At 42.4% G+C, this 20,792-nt stretch overlaps 1 protein-coding gene across 12 annotated transcripts in view; it reads right to left on the reverse strand.

Annotated features, from left to right (window-relative positions):
• Positions 1-9: 9 nt before the first annotated feature.
• The window catches only part of FGGY (FGGY carbohydrate kinase domain containing), a 425,441-nt gene continuing 404,658 nt past the window's right edge, over positions 10-20,792 (reverse strand). For 11 of the 12 annotated variants that reach the window (XM_078451860.2, XM_078451859.2, XM_078451858.2 and 8 more), the window contains 2 exons: positions 14,318-14,379; positions 8,640-8,863 (listed from right to left, as the gene is read on the reverse strand). In XM_078451860.2, coding sequence (XP_078307986.1) covers positions 8,782-8,863; positions 14,318-14,379 — 144 coding nt within the window. In that variant the 3' untranslated portion in view covers positions 8,640-8,781. Of the gene's footprint in view, positions 8,864-14,317; positions 14,380-20,792 lie in introns of all 12 variants that reach the window. The other variant, XM_060624862.3, reaches the window with a different exon arrangement.

A 20,792-nucleotide genomic window follows, 5' to 3' on the forward strand; every position in this document is an offset into this window, starting at 1 on the left:
AACCTATGGTTGAAGGAAAGCCAATGAGAGTTTCAGAAGTCAAATTTGAAGGAAGTAGTGAGGGCAGAAAAGACAGAATAAGTAAACAAGGCCTGAGCACAGGAGGATTACAGGTGGAATGAAATGTAATGTGAGGCACGGTCTTTGACAAATGGTTTAGGAATAACGTAGTGAACCATGTGAGAAGAGTCAACACTTATCTTGCTTTGTGACCAGCAAAAGATAATTGCACAATTTCAAGGGATTGTGCCAGATTAGACAAACATGTATTTATATTTTAGGGGAGAAGCCTATGATTTGGTGAGGCTCCAGGTGCCCAGTTAGCCAATGGCAAAAAGATGAATTCCAGACCCACGGGCCACGGGAGTTAGGGCTGGTCTGAACTGGATATATATGGCCTGCCTCAGCATGGGTTAACCTCAAAGATGGAGCAGAGCTGAATCTTCAGGCAGAAGACTTTTAGCACCTATAGCTTTGCAGATCCCAGAAAGGCAAGGCTGGACAGATGTCAACTTTCATCATTTCTAGATGAGCCTTTCCAGACAGACCTATGTTACTGGCATCCTTGGACCTCTTGTCATGCCTATCAACTCTGGTGCTCATTGGCCACCTGGTTCAAAATGTCTGTGAAATCTCTTTGGATGACTGTCCCCTCTCTTGAACCTGATGCTGGCCCCATTGTGCGTCCACAGGGACTATTCCAGATCTCCTGACATAGTAAGAGCTCAATAATGGTTGGTGGTTGATGACAGAACACAGAAGATTCACCCACAGAAAACGAACATTAAGTTGTTCAACTTGACCGGAAGCAACGCTTCTAGGAACTTGATAATATAAAAATGGATTGGATGAGGAGAAAAATTCATACTTGTTGCACTTCTATTTTACATCAGGCACGGTGCCAGGCACTTCGAAACATCATCCCGTTTATTCCTCACATCAGCCATGAGGCAGATTTTCTCTTCTCCCACTTTCTAGGATACGACACAGAGACTCAGAGGTTAACTGGCTTGTGTGAGTTCACATACCATGTCAATTAGTAAGTAGTGAAGCAGTGATCTGAAGAACTCAGTGACTCCATGGCTCAAGGCCTTCTCACTTTACCACTGTGCTTGCCAACAGAAATAACACAGTATGTTCATCAACCAATGAGCATCAGAAGGGGCCTCCTAGATATTTATACATCTGCTAAAGAAGGGAACCATGGAGGAGAGAGCAATTAGCAAACTAATGAATCATCCTCTGTTGCACAAATAAGCTAATTGAATTTATTTAGGGAGAGGCAGTGGAGTGGTACCGCCTCCGTGTTTCAGCTACACAATCTTAGGCCAGTTACTTACACTGTTGGAGCCATGGTTTTTGTATCTTGTAGAGTGGGATCGTACTCCCTCTCAGGCCTCCCTCACCCCATTTATTATGAGGAGTAGCTGGGATGATGTATGCGCAATCAAGATGAAAACCGTCAAGAAATATTCAAAGGGAAGGCATCAGTATTGGCTTTGTCCAAGTATCAGATATTAACCAATAAAACATTTTCCCTTTCAAATGTGTTAAAATTGTACAGCAGGGAGCCAGGCTCACCCCCGATTTTAATAAGAAAACACTTCTAATGAAGGCTTCAGGCATGAATTAAGTAAATAAAAATTAGGTTCATAGAAACACTTAATATGTAAGTTTAAGAGATTTGCTGTGCAGAATGGAAACTGACCATAAGATTCAGGGGGTTGTTAATGATAGAGAAACCTGAATTTATTAGCAGTGGGCTTGGTTTTCATTTAAGTGACTTTTGTTTAATAATTTCATATAATTGTCAAGTATTCAGAGGTACTGGGCAAAGCATCCTTTTTAAAAAATGTACTTTTTCTTTCTAACTCCCTCTAGAAACTGGAAAAGGAAAAAAAAAAAGCTTTTTATATTTGACTCCCTCCTATTACTGTCAATAGCAGTTAAGTGCATTTATGGAGACACAAGGCAGCACAAAGATTCCTCTGTGATTCATCAGAAGGCCCATCTTAAGTATAATTACATTACACAGCTCTGCTCAGTCATTAGTTTCTTATTTAGCGACAATGTCCTTCATTTTAAATCCTTTGATGGTAATTATTTGTAACTATGCCCTTGAATTTTGAAAGCATGTGTACTGTGGCCCCGCTGAACAATGGGCATTTCTAAACTAGGACGCAATTGGCTTCCCCTAAGGGACCCTACGGGAAATGGTCTGTAACAACACTGAAAATTTGCAAAAGGTTTCTAAGCTTGAGCTACAATCCAAAACGAAGGTGTGCGGCTATTCGTACGTGTGTGCGATAAAAAACGAAAAAGCAAGTCGTTAGGTATCAGGCAGGACTTTCTTAACCCTTACTGACCATGGCACATTTTAAAGTCTTCGACATTACCTAAATAAAGGCACATTCACACGTATCATAGACTGACCCCCAAGTGAGGTACTTCTGAGACATTTTTAGTTCTACCAGTCACCTCTGTGCAGACAAACAGCTTGTGTTTATACGTTTATTCATTTATCGAGCACCCACATGTGCCAGGAACTGTTTAGGTGCAGAGAACAAGGTCCTAAGAGGGTTGGTGCCCAAAGAGGAGCTCACAGGCCAGTGCAGGGGGACACATAAACCCCAATAACTTGGTTACCCTCAGGTGTGTGAGAAAGGGCAGCTCATGTTAATGTTTCAGCTTCTTACCTTCACCTGATGATTCAGTGGGAGTTTCCAGGATGTCCTTTTTTTCTTTTCTTTTCCTTTTTATTTTCTTTTTTCTTTTCTTCTCTTTTCTTTTTTTCTTTTTCTTTCTTTTCTTTTTTTCTCCCCTTCCCTTCCCTTCTTCCCTTCCCTTCCCTTTCCTTTTCTTTTCTTTCTTATTTTTACTGCTCCCTTTGGAACTTATACCCCCGTATCCCTCTTGTTCCCGGTGCAACTGGCAACCACATCAACTATGCTCTGAATATAAAGGCCAATGCCCCGTTTGGGTCTCCCTAAGAGAGGGCATCCCTCCCATATGCCTCATGTGGACCAGCAAACACTGGCGTCGCGTCTGAGGGTTATGGCAACCCTGCATGTTGCCATTCTTGTCTTTTATTCCCCACTTCCCTTTCCCTGCTTTTGTTCTCTTGGGCTCCTTTGAAAGCCCCATTTATGTTCTTCACATATGGCAAGTATTTGGGGTCAAAACTAAAAACCTATAATGTGTTCCTCGGCAAAATGATTCGTTAAGCAAGGCTGGCTTCAACTTGAAAGAAAAGGTTTCGGTAGGCAACAAAACAAAACAAAAATCCCACAAACCATTCTGGCCACGCTGTAATTCTTCTTCATGAAAGCAAAATGTACTTATACTTTACATGTGTGCATTAAATAAAGCCTCCTTTCCCAGTGCAAGAAGGTGAGTATTGGAGCCATTAAAATTTTTGTTTTCAAGCTACATATGGTTATAGAAATCCACACACACAGACATTTACATTTTCCTAAAACACTGGCTTTATAGTAGGAACCAGAATTTTCTTAGGAATTAACCCTCTGGCCAGGTGGCCCAAAGAGAACACTGTAGAAACAATATTTGTGGAGTGCCTGTTACTGCCAGGCTCTGTGCTAGGAACTTTACACATAGTTTTCTCACTGATTCCTTACCACTAACCCTAAAAGGTAGGTAGCAGGATTAACGTGTTGACCCATGGGGAGAACTGAGGCCTAGGGGTTAAGAATCTTGCCCAAGATCTTTCAGCTTTTCTATCAAGCTGTCCCTCACTGTTGAGATGCCAGAGGATTCCTAGGGTTCCCATGATCCTTGCCTCATCGGTGTGTGTTTTCCTTTTTCTATAAAGCATGGGGAACCCCAGGTCATGTATGAGTGGGAAAGCAGTTGCTTGAGAGCATGGGACACTCACAGCATGAGCACTGTCACTAAAGAGCAGGTGCTGGGGCAGAATTCCTCTACAGCTATGATAAGGGGGTGACCCCCCGAAGCTCTCCACCGGGACGGATCTGAATTTGAATGCCAGCTCTATCACCTGGGGGACTCTGGACAAGCTGCTCATCCTTTCTGAGCCTTACTTTCTCAGCTGGAATATGAGGTTAGTGCTGTCTGCCTCTCAGCACTGTAGTTAAGGACTAGAGAGAACATAGAGGAAAATTCTTCATTCCCCTTCCTCCGTGTTCCTACCCTGCACAGCACTTTTGCTTTGCCAGAGCAGGCCCAGGCCTGCCCTTGTTTCTGAGTCAGTGCTGATCCGCTTTACCAGTTTAAGCCTGTCTGGATGTGGTCCTGACATCATGCCTGGGTCCTACTGTACCCGATTTTTCCTCTGATGTGCTGAGCCCAACTCCCCAATCCTTCTCATCTCTGGCCCAAGTGCTGGCTGGGGTCTAGCGAGCTGAATGCGCTGGACTTGCTCCTGCTGCTTGACTGGACACACATACCCACCTTCAACGTGGACCATGTCCAAGATGTCAATATCCTTTGGATAGCATTGAATGACACTGTAGAGCTGGCCTTCACAAGTGGGTAGGGTCATCCTACTCAGTAATTTTTATAATATTCTGAGCAATTTCTAGGTACCAGGCCCTGCAAAAAATAGGCATGGTCCAGGCAGTTAACCTAAGTGCTTTACATATATCATCTCATTTAATCCTTATGTGATCCTGTAAAGTACTAAGGTACTATGAATATCTGCATTTTAAAAATAAGGAAACTGAAGCTTAGGAAGGTTAAGGGTCTTTCCCAAGTGACACAGTTAATAAGAGGGAAAGCCAGGCCCAGAAACCCGAGCCAGGGCTCAAAGCCATTATACCATGTTCCTTTCCATCCTACCTGTCAACCCTCTGCTGCTTCTTCCTTTTCCGGGTGTTTGATGCACTCCACGGTAGCAGGTGCCCCCTCCCCCCTTTTTTTAATGTTTATTTTTGAGAGAGAGAAAGACAGAGTGTGAGTGGGTGAGGGGCACGGAAAGGGAGGCACAGAATCCAGAGCAGGCTTCAGGCTCCGAGCTGCCAGCACAGAGCCCAAGGCGGGGCTCAAACCCATGAAGTGCAAGATCGTGACCAGAGTGAAGTCAGGCACTTAACCGACTGAGCCACTGCTCCAGCAGGTGCCCTTTTTATTGCAGTACCTCTTACATTGTAGTCACTTGTCTCTATCTCTCATTAAATGGGGAGATCTGGGCCATACTTTATTTACTCCTGTGCTCGAGTGCTTTGCACAGTACCTGGCACAGAGTAAGAACTTCAAGATGTTTGTTGACAGACTGGAAGTCCTAACCTCAGCAATCAGGCAACCAAAAGAAATAAAAGGCAAGGAAGAATCATTGGCAAAGGAAGATCATTGGCAAGGAAGAAATCAAACTTTCACTCTTCGCAGACGACATGATATTCTATGTGGAAAACCTGAAAGACTCCACAAAAAAACTGCGAGAATTGATATGTGAATTTAGAAAAGTCGCAGGATATAAAATCAATGTCTACAAATCAGTTGCATTTCTATACACCAATAATGAAGCAGCAGAAAGAGAAATCAAGGAATAGATCCCATTTACCATTGCACCAAAAATCATAAAATAACTGGGAATAAACCTAACCAGAGGTGAAAGATCTATATGCTGAAAACTAAGAAAGCTTATGAAAGAAACTGAAAAAGACATAAAGAAATGGAAAAACATTCCCTGTTCGTGGACAGGAAGAACAAATATTGTTAAAATGTTGATAGTCCCCAAAGCAATCTACACATTCAATGCAATCCCTTTCAAAATACCAGCAGCATTCTTCGCAGAGCTAGAACAAACAATTCTAAAATGTGTATGGAACCAGAAAAGACCTTGTACAGTCAAAGAAATGTTGAAGAAGGAAAGCAAAGTGGGAGGCATCACAATTCTGGACTTCAAGCCATATTACAAAGCTGTAATCATTAAGACAGTATGATACTGGCACAAAAACAAACACATAGATCAATGAAAAGAATAGAGAACCCAGAAATGCACCCACAAATGTATGGCCAACTAATCTTTGGCAAAGCAGGAAAAAAATATCCAGTGGAAAAAAAGACAGTCTCTTTAGCAAAATGGTGCTGGGAAAACTGGACAGAGACACGCAGAAGAATGAACCTGGACCACTTTCTTACACCATACACAAAAATAAACTCAAAATGGATGAAAGACCTAAATGTTGAACAGGAAACCATCATAATCCTAGAGGAGAAAATAGGCAACAACCTCTTTAACCGCAGCCACAGGAACTTCTTACTAGACATGTCTCGGAAGGCAAGGAAAACAAAAGCAAAGACAAACTATTGGGACCTCATCAAGATAAAAGCATCTGCACAGTGAAGGGAACAATCAACAAAATTAAAAGGCCACTGATGGAATGGAGAAGATACTTGCAAATGGCATATCAGATAAAGAGTTAGTATCCAAAGTCTAGAAAGAACTTACCAAACTCAATAGCCAAAAAACAAATAACCGAGTGAAGAAATGGGTAGAAGGCATGAATAGACACTTTGCAAAGAAGACACCCAGATGGCTCACAGACAGAAAATGCTCAACATCACTCATCATCAGGGAAATACAAATCAAACCATAAGACATCCCCTCACACCTGTCAGAATGGCTAAAATGAACAACTCAGGAAACAGCAGATGTTGGCGAGGATGTGGAGAAAGGGGAATTCTTTTGCCTTGCTGGTGGGAATGCAAACTGGTGCAGCCACTCTGGAAAACAGGATGGAGGTTCCTCAAAAAAATTAAAAATAGAGCTACCCTATGACCCAGAAATTGCACTACTAGGTATTTATCCAAAAGATACAAAGATGCTAATTCAAAGGGGCACATGTCCCTGTAAACAATCTTTAGAGCAGCAGTGTCAACAATAGCCAAATTGTGGAAAGAGCCCAATATCCATCGACTGATGGAATGGATAAAGATGTGGTATATATATACAATGGAGTATTGCTTGGTGATCAAATCCTGCCATTTGCAACAACATGGGTGGAACTAGAATGTATTATGCTAAAAGAAATGAGTCAGTCAGACAAAGACAGATATCATATGATTTCACTCACATGTGGAATTTAAGAAACACAACAGATGAACATAAGGGAAGGGAAGGAAAAATAAGATAAAAACAGAGAGGGAGGCAAACCATAAGAGACTCTTAAATACAGAGAACAAACTGAGGGTTGCTGGAAGGGAGGTGGGTGGGTGGATGAGCTAAAATGGATGATGGGTATTAAGGAGGGCACTTGTTGGGATGAGCACTGGGTGTTACATGAAAGTGATGAATCACTAAATTCTACTCCTGAAACCATTATTACACTGCGTGTCAACTAACTTGGATTTAAATTAAAAAAAATAAAATGATGTTTATGGACTGACCTGTAGTGACTTTTCTTCCCTACCTGCCGAAGTCTATGTGTCCTCTATCCAAACTCATCTGAATTATGGCGGCTCTAGAGCAAACATTAGTGGTTACTCTTGGGTCTGGAATGTTGTGTGTGAGTGTGTATATGTACAAATGTGTATGTCTATGTGTGTTTATGCATGTGTTATGGTATCAACCTTCTTTTTTTTTTTTTTTTTTTTCAAATACTTGTCTCCATCAAAAGCTTTTATAGTCTTTATGTTTTTTTTTAGTTTCCTTTAATCTGGAAACTTTACACAGCCTTTCTTTGTCTTTATGACACAGGCATTTTTGAAGAATATAGTCCATTAAAAAATAGAATGCTGCCCATTTTGGGTTTGTCTGATGTTTTTTTTTATGATTAGATTCAGGCTATGCATTCCCAGCCAGACTGATGCTGTGACTTCAGGCTAGCACATCTAGAGGCACGTGATGTCCATCTACCCATATGAAGTTAATTTACATCCCCCAATCAAGATGCTGTCCCATTTCTTCCCTGTATAGTTAATGTTGTTTCTCCTCTTGTAAGTACTAAACAATCTGGGAGGAGACATTTTAAGACCACGCATACATCCTGCCACTTGTTAAAACTCCCTCCTGGATCCACTGATGATTCCTACCAGTACCTATTTTTAACATGGTAATTGCAAGATGAGGATTCTGCCATTAAATGCAGTATCTGACTCTAGATTGGATCCTACACAGGAGGGGCGGGGGGGATGCCATAAAGGACACTGAGTTATTGACAAAACTGGAATATGAGTGAAAATTAAATAAAAGTGCTATATAAAAAGTCTAAGGAAATTCACTCTCAAATGACTCACAAATTCACATGTGTGTATGTACATATACATGTATATATATGTGTGTGGAAAGAACGTACAATTGGTAGGGCCAATGGGGTGAATATATTAGAGGTAAAAGATGCATGGGTGTTCCTTGCATAATTCCTATTCCTGCAACTTTTCTGTAAGTTTGAAATTATTTCCAAATAAGACGTTAATAATAGGCTTTCAGCCACCCTATAAAATAAACATTAGCTGTCACACCTAAAGCAATGCAAGTCTTTCATTTGATGGCTGACAGTGACTCAACCAGTGCAAGCCTTCCCTGGGTTGAATGGGCTCCAAGGTCTTGTCCCATGGGAGACCCTATAACCTTATGGAAAACTTCTGTCTTTATGGTAGTGTCTGCAGAAACTGCTAACTACATCATGGTGGTATTTTGGAATGGAAGACTCTAGTTCTGGTTGCACACGTCTCGGTTGCCTTTATTAAGAGACGATACAGAAATGATAGAGTGATACCTAAAGGGTCTTGAATATAAGATAAGACAGAAATCCCTGATGTAGTGACGCAGAACCTTCTGGCACTGGCACCTGCACGCTCTGCTCAGTCTCCTTTCATGATTGCTGCATATTCCTTCTGGTGTTCAACCAGCTTCAGGAATACTTGGTATTTCTTGTCATAGTATCTGTGGGAGAAAAATGAATATGCTGAATGATCTCAGACACAACCGCGATGCAGCTTCCCCTTATATTCAGAAGAACAGGAACATATCCCTTATGGTCATGCAGACGTCTCCCATTTTGTGAATGCTTCTAGCATCCTGAGCAATGGATCAGCATGATTCATCGCTATTATCCCTAACCTACGTGGGGTGTTATTATCCTCATTGTAGAAGGGAAGACATTTGCTCAGAGAGGCGTATCTAAAGTAGGACAGCTAAAGACTGGCAAGGCTGGAATGCAGACTGAGGTCTGTCTGACTTCACAGCCTCCACTATAACATACTAAGAGGCTTAGGCTCAACATAGGCCCCTTCTCACTCCCAGCTTTCATAAATATTTCATTTATGACTAGCCCCAGGTTTGATGACTGGTTTAAAAACCACAGCCCGAAAAGAGAAGAGACTGAACATTTTCATCACCCTTTGTGGATTCCACACCTACATTTCCTTTGCAGACTGCTTTATCTGGGAGTACAATCCTGTGAAAATGTCACTAAGGCCTTCCCTCTAGTTGTGCCCTGCCGTGCAGGCATCCCTGGGTTGATCTTGCCCTCCCATCCTCCTCTCCATCTGGGTCCTGGTAGACTTGTTATCCCTGGACCTGTTAGAATGTGGTGTTGGCCACGAGGCAGCCTGATTTTGAAAGGGATAATAGCAGCTAAGACAAATTATACTTGAACACTTGTAACTTTGTCCTTACTCCTCTTGGTTGGGAGGGGCTGACATGAGGTGGGGTTGACATGGGATTGAGGAAGCCAACTTCCTTCCAGAGGACTTCTTTCCTGAGAACTCCTTCCAGAAGAGTTCTTTCCAGAACATTCCAGAATCTACCAAGCCATGTGTGACCCTGGGTAAGTTCCTTAATCAATTTGTATCTAAATTTCTTTATCTGTAAATGGGAATAATTATAGAATCTACCTCAATAGAGCTGTTAGGTGAATTAAATGAGGCAATGAATGAAAAACACTGAGAATAGTGCCCGGATCTTAGGGTTATCAGTGCCAATTATGGTTACTACATTAAAAAAAATTAATATTCCAACATTATCAACACTCTTGCACTAAGTAGATTCTACTAAAACCCATTCTATGAGCCTCGAAATTTATTAATCATAGAATGATTTTGGGGACAGAAGTTTTCTCCTTCTAACAATACTCTATGACAATTTACCATTAAATACTTCTTATATTATATGAGATGGATATCTCCATTCTGGAATATCAAAACTGTTCGAAGGGAGTTTGGGTCAATAACCTTCTCATATACTTGAAGATTTTCAATTTTTATTTTTTATTTTGTTTTTTAAATATTTATTTTTGAGAGAGAGTCTGAGCAGGGGAGGGGCAGAGAGAGAGAGAGAGAGAGGGGGACAGAGGATCCCACGTGGGCTCTGCACCGACAGCAGAGAGCCTGACGTGGGGTTCAAACTCATGAACCATGAGATCATTACCTGAGCCAAAGCCGGACACTTAACCAACTGAACCACCCAGGTGCCCTGAAGATTTTCAATTTTAATCCTGACAACTGTGCAGCAACTTTGTTCATTGGTCTTATTCTTTGCCCAGTGGAAGAAGTATTGGCTTCACAGGCAGAGAAGTCTGGGTGACTTTGGGCAACTTTAAAAAAATTTTTTCTTTTTGTTATTTTAGAGAGAGAGAAAAAGAGCATGAGTGGGGAGAGGGGCAGAGAGAAAGAGAGAATCTTAAGCAAGCTCCATGCTCAGTGCAGAGCCTGATGTAGGGCTTGATCCCACGACCCTGGGATCATGACCTGAGCCAAAATTAAGAGTCAGACACTCAGCCAACCAAGCCACCCAGGTGCCCCTGGACAACTTCTTTAAATGGTGTCTCCGTTTCCCTGCCATAAGAGGGATGATAACCGTACCTCTGTCACAGATTGACTGAATTTTAGACATGAAATATTCTGTGAGCTGTCAAGTGTTCACAAGTAGGGATTAATGTTGTTCTTATATCCTTCCATTATCCTGGAACACCAAAAGATGGATAGACTATATTTTTCCTTTTTTTTTTACACATGGGAAGCTGAGGTCCAAGGCACATTTTCCCCCCGTGCTTTTTCCTTTTCTCAAAAAATGTTTTATTGTAAAATACACATAACATGAAATTTAGCCATTTTTAAGTATACACTGCAGTGGCATTAAATACACTCACACTGCTGTGCAACCATCACCATTCCATCCACAGCTCTGTCTTCAGCTTGCAAAACTAAAACTCTGTGCCCATGAAACACCAACTCCTCATTCTCCCCCTTCCTGCAGCCCATGGCAAGCACCATTCCACTTTCTCTATGAATTTGACTCTATGTACTTCATATAAGCGCAACCCTATAATATTTGTCCTTTTGTGACTGGCTTTTTTCACTTAGCATCATGCCCTCAAGGTTCATCCATTTTGTGACCCTGGGTAAGTTGTTTAATCCATTTGTGTCTAAATTTCTTTATCTGTAAATGGGACTGACACATGTTGTGGCATGTGTCAAAATGTCCTTTCTTTTTAGGGCTGAATAATATTCCACTGTATGTATGCACTTTTCTTCAGCCATTCACCTGCCACTGGCTACATGGGTTGCTTCCACATTTTAGCCACTGTGAACAATGCTGCTATGAGCATGTGAGTAGAAATTTCTGTTTGAGATGCTGATTTCAGTCCTTTTGGGTACAAACCCAGAAGTGGAATTTCTGGATCATATGGTAATTCTATTTTTAGCTTTTGAGGAACCACCACAGTGGCTGCATCATGTCATGCTTCTCCCAATGGTGTACAAGGGATCCAATTTCTCCGTATCCTTGTTGACACTTGTTATTTTCTCTTTTTTCATGGTAATCATCCTAATGGGTGTAAGGTGGTATCTCACTGTAGGTTTTGATTTGCATTTCCCTAATTATTAGCAATGTTGAACATCTCCTCATGTGCTTATTGGACATTTGTATGTAATCTTTAGAGGGATATCTATTCAAGATCGGTACCCACTTTTGATTTGGGTTGTTATTGTTGTTGTTGAGTCTTTTTTTTTTTAATTTTTTTTAACATTCACTCATTTTTTTGAGAGACAGAGACACAGCGTGAATGGGGGAGGGGCAGAGAGAAGGAGACACAGACTGTGAAGCAGGCTCCAGGCTCTGAGCTGTCAGCACAGAGCCCAAGGCGGGGCTTGAACCCACGAACTGCGAGATCATGACCTGAACTGAAGTCGGACGCTTAACCGACTGAGCCATCCAGGCGCCCCTATTGTTGTTGAGTCTTAAGAGTACTCTGTATATTCTATGTATTAATCCTTTATTAGATATATGATACACAAATATTTTCTCCTATTTTGCAGATTTCCTTTTTACTCTGTTGATCCTTCTCTTTGAAGCACGGGTTTTTTTTCCCCAGGGCACTTTTAAGTGACTACGTTTACAGATAAATTTGGTCTGGGTAGAAGGATGAGATTGAGGATCTTTCTGAAAAAAGCATATTGAACCAGAGTCACTAGATTATGCTCTCTGTGGTCCTAAATTTCCTCTCTTCTTATTCTCCCCACACTCAGTCAGTGGCTTCTGTGGGGCACAGACCTAAGTAAATGTCTCGTACAGATAGTAATGTGACTTGAGGTACTGAGGAGATGCTGAAGTCTTTCATAAGGAAGTGTTAGCTTTCTACTTGCAAACCTTGGGCTGCCTGTAGATGGTGCTAGAGCACCACATGTGCTGCCTCCCCAGAGGAGGGCTCCCAGCTGACATGCTAAGGATGCTTTTCAAAAGAACATGTGGATTTACTGAAAGAACTTAAAAATAGACTTCCCTCAAATGTCTTGGGAGGGTCAGGGCAGAGATGAAGAACAAGAATCTTTCTACAAAAGGAGGAAGCTGCTAGCCAATGACTTCCAAGGCCAGTGGGGACTCAGACCTCTCAATGCTCCTGACTTGAGCTCCCCCATGTAAAATGGCCTGCCTCTCTGACTCCAGAATTCAGGGAGGGCTTTATATTCGGAGGGTTAATAATCCAACTCCATGTGGAAACCTGCTTTAAGAAAATTAAAAGGAACTGGATTGCTTTTCCATGGACATTTCCAACTTTGCTAAATACTGATCATGCTTCTTCAGTGGGATCAGCACCTTTGCCTGTTACAGAGGTGGGATTTGCTTTTATGCTTAACTTCAAATACATCCCTAAAATTATAAAAGCCACTTGGACAACTGTCCTTCCATTTTCATTGTTTTATTTTTTTGAGAAAGATCTTATTTTTTAAGTAATCTGTACACCCAACATGGGGCTCAAACTCATGACCCCAAGATCAAGACTCACATGTTCTTCAGACTGAGCCAGCCAGGCACCCCTATCCTTCCATTTTTAAGCTCAGTGCCAATGACTTAACATAGGTGTTTTTCATCTGTCACCCAGATGGAAAAGACTTCCGTGTGGCCTCTCTGCTTTTACCCTTGGGTCCTCTAATTCACTCTCTGACAGGGATCTTTCTAAAATCTGCGTCTGGCTAGGTCCTACCGCTGCCTGAAGTTCAGTATCCCCAGTCTGCCCGTAGGATGAGGTTTCCATCACGGCCTCAAAGCTCCTTATGAGATGACCCCCTCCCCACCCCCTCTTGCCTATTGTACTTCCTGCCACTCTCCATCTCACACTTTGTATTTCAGAATTCTACGTTGTTTATGGTTATCTAAATATACCAAGCTGTTCCCACCTTTATAACTTTGCACATGTTATTCCCTCTACTGAGAATGTCCTTTCCTGTCTTGGTCTGTGAGACCATTTCTTTCAAGCATTAAAGACAGTGTAGACTTTGTCTCCTCTCAAAAGCTTTCTCTCCCCCCTACAGGGTCACATTCCTTTCTTCCTTGAATTACTTTGTCACCCGGTAATACTTCTATTGTAGAACCTCTCCTTTCGTTCTGAAATGATCTATGTGCATACAGAAGATTATTTCTTATTCCCCTCTAAACCCTGGCCACAGGCAAATTAGCATAATGTGCTGCCTATAGCAGGAGCTCAGTAAAGTAGTATTTTGTGAATTGGGGTTAAAATACTGACCAAGGTCATGTTGTAGTCCCCAACGCCAAGAGATGCAATGGGTGGAAGGACAGACAGATGCTACTGTGTCCTTTAATGGAAGATGTAAGAGAGCCCCCATTTTAGAACAAAAGACCAGACTTGCAGCTAATGACATAGGGAAAAGATTAGTGGTCTGAGAGTTCAGAAGTCTGTATTTGACCCACTGGTCTGGCCCTACCTTGCTCTGTGACTTTAGGTAACAAAGTAACTTCACCTCTTTGGGACTCAGTTGTGTCAACTATTAAATGAAAGAACTGGATTAGAAGCCCCCAAGGTTTATTCTAGCTCTGCAGTTACTTATCCTTGTATGTCCTCATTCCTCAGTATTGTGCATATAAAAAATACAAACTTACCTTTTATCCTCAAGTCTGGGAAACACGACTTTCCCAACTTTGCTCATTCTAGACATTGCCTCCTGTCAAATGGAAAAAAAAGAGCTGAGTTGGCAAGCTAAAATCAAAGTGATTTGTCATGTGCAAGAACATTCTAATTAGATACCATTCCCCCTTAGGATATTCAGTTGGTCCATTTTTTTTTTTTTTTTCAACTTCTCTTTGGTGGTGAGAATAAAACCCAATGAACATTAAAAGTTAAACCTATGACCAAACAGACTGGGCTTAATAAATGACTGAGTACTGAAGGCTTCTGGGCAAAACCAACCCCAAAAGGCAAAACACCTTTAAGACCACCTGCAGAGAGCAGGAAATTATTTTCCCTTCTCATTACCTGGAGAGGAGGGCTTAAGAAGGCAATATAATTAGCGACTGAGTACACTGTTTACTTAAACTCAAGATAACAATAACTGAATGGAACCCACTTTGCACCTGCTCTTCAGGATAACATGTTTAAGACTTCTTCAGTTCAGGGACGCCTGGGTGGCTCAGTAGGTTAACCGTCTGACTCTTGATTTTAGCTCAGGTCATGCTCTCACGGTTCATGGGTTCGAGCCCCATGTCGGGCTCCACACTGGCAGTATGAAGCCTGCTTGGGATTCTCTCTCTCTGCCCCTCCCCTGCTCTCTCTTTCTCTCTCTCTCAAAATAAATAAGTGGCTAAAAAAAACAAAAAAAAGACCTCTTCAGTTCATTGTCAGCTCTTTTTTCCAGCACTCTTTAACACTGTGAGCACAGATGTGAGGCCTGTGGGCTGAGTCTAATTTACTTGAACTCTGGAATATGACTTCAGGACATTCTTGTCTTTACAATGGGGCAACTGGGCAGACGGTGAATTGAAGTGGGTAGGTGGACGTGGCTGATATGTGCAGCATGAAGATCAACCACGGCTTGTGTGGGCTCCATTATAGGAATGAGAGGGTTAGGTTTCCTTGGGCAGTCTCCCAACGCTGGTAAGGTGATGGAAAAGTTAGGGGGAATGGAATGAACCCAAACTCTGGAGTCCAACAGACTCGACCAGGGAGACGGCAGGCAATGGCATGATACATCTCCTCAAATAGGCCTGCCTTAGGAACAGTTATGGAACTCTTATTGTTGAGGATATAGTGATTCTGGGGTAACGTATGTACAACTTCTTATTCCACTTATCTATTAATTACTCACTATGTACCAGGCATTGTGCTAGATTTGCACGTGACATACCCTTTGTCCTGGGGAAACTTACATAGTAGCAGGGGAAGAAATAATTTATATATTATTTCTATGCATTTATTTACATTTATATAAATTATTGTATTATATATTTTATTTACCACTGATTCGTTTCTGGTATGCCATGTACTTACCTCTTTATGTACACTTTATCTTCCCTCCCACTCCTTGCCCTAACCAGAATGCAAGCCACATGAGGCCAGGAGCTCTGTCTACTTACTGCTTACTCAGCACCTAGAATATTCATAAAATAAACCAAGCCCCTTCTATGTACCAAGCGCAGCATTCAAATGCATAGGAAACAGATATGAAGATCGCATGGGCCTTTTCATCAAGGAGCTCACCAGAGAATGGAAGAGACATTTACTGCGATCAAAATAGAGTGTGATAAACACTTTGCTAGAAGTAGATAAACTTCTTCTCTGTAGTTATTTGAGGGTTAGGAAAGTTGATACTTTTTCATCTGCTAATCACTTACATATATGTCTTCTACCCCGGCTAGGATGCTCTACCAACTCTTCCCCAAGGATGACATGAACATTCTGAGAGTTATCTGGTTATCTAGATAAATCCTCAATGGATTTAAAAGGGCCCACTAGGAAATAAGAGATGCTGAGGTCAGCAAGCACAGTGATGACAAAAGAAAATGGCAGTCATAAGAAAGGGGGAGATTTTCTAAATTACAAAAAATTACTGAAAAGGAAACCATGATAAGAAGAACTTAAAAAGGACAATCTGGGGCCATTTTGTGGAGGGACAAATATTTAAACACATTTTAGTGAGACTGCTTTTATTCCACTCTACAAGGATATTTTAAGAGCTCTGCTCACTCCGTATTTTCCTTCATAGACTAAGTTCTGGTTCCTTTAAAGTAAGCCCCATATCTTGTGAAGATGGCCTCAGCAATCTCCATTGCCAACTCTCTTGTTCTGTCCTCACTTCTTCTTTCAGAGTAGTGCTCTGCAGTCCTTCCAGAGTGGATTCTGCCTTCTCCCTCTTTGGAATCCTGAAAATGCCCTCAGGAAATACTCCTCTTGGTTGACCTCAAGCCTTGGACTTGAGAGGACATTCCGGAACTGCCTTCATGGGTGGGACCCAGGAAATTTGTATTATAAAGGGTGCTCCATAAATGTCCTTTCCTTTCCCAGGGAAACAGTTGTGTGGACAAATGGTACACACCAGGGCTTTCTTCCCTTCTTCACATTACCTTTGCCTGTTTTTAAAATAAATTAGTGAGGGGGGGCGCCTGGGTGACTCAGTCGGTTAAGCATCCGGCTCCTGATTTCAGCTTAGGTCACAGTTTGTGAGATCAAGCCCCGCATGGGCTCTGGGCTGACAGTGCAGAACTTGCTTGGGATTCTCTCTCTCCCTCTCTCTCTGCCCCTCTCCTGCTTGCGCACATGCACTCTCTCTCTCTCTCTCAAAACAAATAAACTTCAAAAATAAAATAATTAATTATTGAGAAACAAACACCAGCACTAGAGATTTTAAAGGTTTAAAAAGAGGGGTTTCTTTAAAAAGTATAGATTTCAGGGGCACCTGGGTGGCTCAGTCGGTTAAGCGGCTGACTTCAGCTCAGGTCATTATCTCACGGTCCGTGAGGGCTGTGAGTTCGAGCCCCGCGTCGGGCTCTGTGCTGACAGCTCAGAGCTTGGAGCCTGTTTCAGATTCTGTGTCTCCCTCTCTCTGACCCTCCCCCGTTCATGCTCTGTCTCTCTCTGTCTCAAAAATAAATAAATGTTATAAAAAAAATTTATAAAAAGTATAGATTTCAACATTAAACTTAGCTCAGGTATTGACTCCACTGAGGAGGTTTTTTCTGACTCATCCCTGTGGCCTACCTCCCACCTAGACTGAATTATTTGCTCCCACAGCAACTTGTGCTACCATCTATCATAGCATTTATGACATGGCACCACAATTTTTTGTTAGCACACCAGCCTCCCTGACTAGACTCTGAGCTCCTTAAGACAGGAACTGTTATAATTATTCCCACCGCCAGACTCAGCATCTGGTGTATCGTGCACTCAGGGAATGTCTATGGGATGAATGAACTTAAGGGTCATACACGTGACAGAATGCTCAAATGGAAGTTTTGGCTGAGATCTAAAGTTGACATATATAAGATACCAAAGTGAGCTGGAAACAGACCACCCTGAAGAATTGGTGGGAAAAAGGAAGAAAAAAAAAAAGGTGGTTGAGGACCCATTAATCAACTCTTAGAACTTTCATCCACATGGAAGGGCAGAAAGAGAGATTTTTAGGACTGAATCGTTGGATTATTGTGTATGAGGCCTACTTCCAGGGGAGGGGTGAGAGGAGTCCCCGCTTCAGAAGTCAAGAGAGCAGGGCTTCAATGAGAACAACAGGGAACCTGATATGTGTCCCTGAGGTTGTGGGACACAGGGGACTGAGTGAGATGCCCGTCTGGAAGAGGAGGGCTGGCGGGCAGCATCAGTGTAGAAGTGAAGGAGCCAGCACTGGAATCAGCCAGCACTTCCAGAGTCTGTCAGACTCCAAAAGGCATGGCTGGTTCCCATGAACCCTAGGTGGCCCATATGTGAGAAAGCGGTCATGGATTGTTTCATATACTGTCCAATGAGGCAGAGGGGGTCTGCATAAAGAAGCTTGAGATGACCCTACTGGATGTCTAAGGAATGAAGAGTAAACAGTCTATTTGAAGAGTAGAATTAACAAGGACAAGATATTATACATGAGAAGTTTCCAAAAGTGGGGGATCTCCAAAAAATCTCTACAATGGGAGTGCCTGGGTGGCTCAGTCTATTAGGCGTCCAACTTAGTCTCAGGACATGATCTCATGGGTTGTGAGTTCAAGCCCCCAATCTGTGCTGACAGCACAGAGCCAGCTTTGGATCCTCTGTCCTCCCCTTTCTCTGCCCTTCCCCCACTCGAGCTCTCTCAAAAACAAACGTTAAAAAAAAATTGAAAAAAAAAAAAAAATCTCTGATGGAGCCTAGCTACAAACACCTAGTAGGCTAAGGGAGCTGATCACATGAGAACTTTCTACACCCCTGACTTCTCTTCCCTTCCACCCTCTAACTAGGAACAAGAGGAAAAACAAATACGCGGGAGAGGGAATGAGGAAGAGAGAACACTGATCACAGTTATGTCCTGTCATGTGCAGCAGACCCTTGCTGGGGAGTGGGGAGATGTCTTATCTTGGGGTAAAAACTCATGTAATGATTATTATATATTCCTTGATATTCTAATTTCTGAATCTGGGCTATGTCTCACAACTTAAGGAGACCATAAAACTTGTATTACCCAAGGCTGGCTGTGTACTTATCTAAGAAAGCAACGGAACTACCAGGGCAGAGAAAAAACTAGCCCCACTGCACAAGTGTTAGGGGGCAGTGGGAGTGCAAAAGATCGTCGTTTCTCATTTCTGTCTCAAGAATCACGTTTGTCCTAAACATGAGTTAGATACGCACAATAAACAGTGGGTGAAAATATATTAGAACTTAACAGGTTCATGAGCATGGGTGGTAATTTTTTTTCTCTTTTCTAATTTTTCTACAGTGACATCTGTGGATTTGATCATTTAAGGATAAAAAAAATACTGCATTCTAAAAAAAAAAAAAAAAAAGTTATGCTTACATAGGCACTCAAAACGACTCGTGCTCCTCTCCCCTATCTCCTGGGAGGCAGGCCTCATTACGGGTATTGGACCCAATATGGAGAATGCCCAGAGAATCACTGCTGTCATCAGAAACAGCACTGCTGGCTTTTTAAATTTCTCCAAATAACTAACATTAAGCCAAAACCTCAAGAACCCACTGGCTGCAGTAGATCTGGAAATTACCACAGCATAACAATATGAATTTATTATGGGAATGCTGACACGTGCTAAATATAGTCACCCCCCCCACAATATATTTCTGTTCAAAAGGGTTTGTTTGAAGTTGGCCTCAAAATTCATACTTCTTGTCGGCAGGCAGGAGCTGGACAATCTTAATTTGCAGCACGCTACCCTCTTTGTTTGAGAGTCTAGACAGCACAATGAATGCAGTGACTTTTCTCTTTCCTTTTTGCCCACACAATGAAAGCCTTTTAAAAACAAAATATTTTGTAAAAGCACATTTTAATCACTTCTTTTCTTTCTCTCTATAAGGCAGAGCTATAAATAAACCATGAAAGTTCACATTGGATCGTCACTTCTGAAAGCAAGTGGAGGCTTTCTGTAGGAAAAAATGGGGGCCCTGTACCATGGTCATGAAAGACCGCATTCATGGGGTTTGACCCTTCCCTGCCGTGTCAAGGCCGAGATACCAGTCCACACACACTGCTCACCACTTCTCCGGCTGCAGCACTGGCAATCACCAGGCCTGTGTGGGCACAGGACACACCCAGTTCTCATGTGTTATGGCCTGGCTTGGGAGCTAGCAAAGGGCTTTAGGCTACCCTGGGGTGAGTTATCCAGGGAAATTAGGCTGGAAAGAATGGGGCTTTTCAGCACTCACGAAGATGGGCATTCAGTGAGTGGCAGACACACTGATATCAGCCATCGGAGGAATGCAGGAACTGGTACCTTCTCCCCTAGCCAGGGGAGGGAAAACAATGGCTTTAAGAATTTGGGAAGGCTGTCAGATAATCCAGGCCTAGGTACCAAAGGGCACTGCAAGCCTGGCAGTGTCCAGAGTCACGGTCCACAGGGAAGAATAATCAGGATCTAGCCTGGTGAGAGTTCTACTGCACACTCCCCGAAGGCAAGAACCGAGGCACTGCGGGGGTCAAGCCTAGCACGGTCCTAGTACTCACAGGGGCTTGGTTAATGTTTGCAGAGTCGCTGAATGAAAGGGTGAGGGCTTGTATCACAGGGGCAATGTGAAATCAGGTAAGCCAGTGTTTCTAAAATGGTACACCTGCACTCCAAGGAGTGCACGAAATGATTCATCAGGATTCCAGGAGAACACATTAGAAGTGCCCTTTATACGATTTCTGGTCTAAAGAAATTAGTGGAGCTTTACCAGCATTTAATATGCAGATTGTCAGCAGGGTGGTGAGTTGGTCCACACATCGGAGAGACACGAATCATGTAAGATGTGTGAGGTTTCTTAAAAGAAATATGGGATCTCTACAACACCTAGGGGATGACAGCAGGGTGCTGGCCCGGGGTTCCCAGCATCCAAGGACTTGCTCCGTGTCGTCATTTACATGTTCCAGGTTAGTGGCTTTACACGTATTGCCTGGTTTTATTTACAACA

This window comes from Panthera onca, chromosome C1 (assembly GCF_046562875.1).
Source record: "Panthera onca isolate mPanOnc1 chromosome C1, mPanOnc1 haplotype 2, whole genome shotgun sequence".
NCBI classification, from domain to species: Eukaryota; Metazoa; Chordata; class Mammalia; order Carnivora; family Felidae; genus Panthera; species Panthera onca.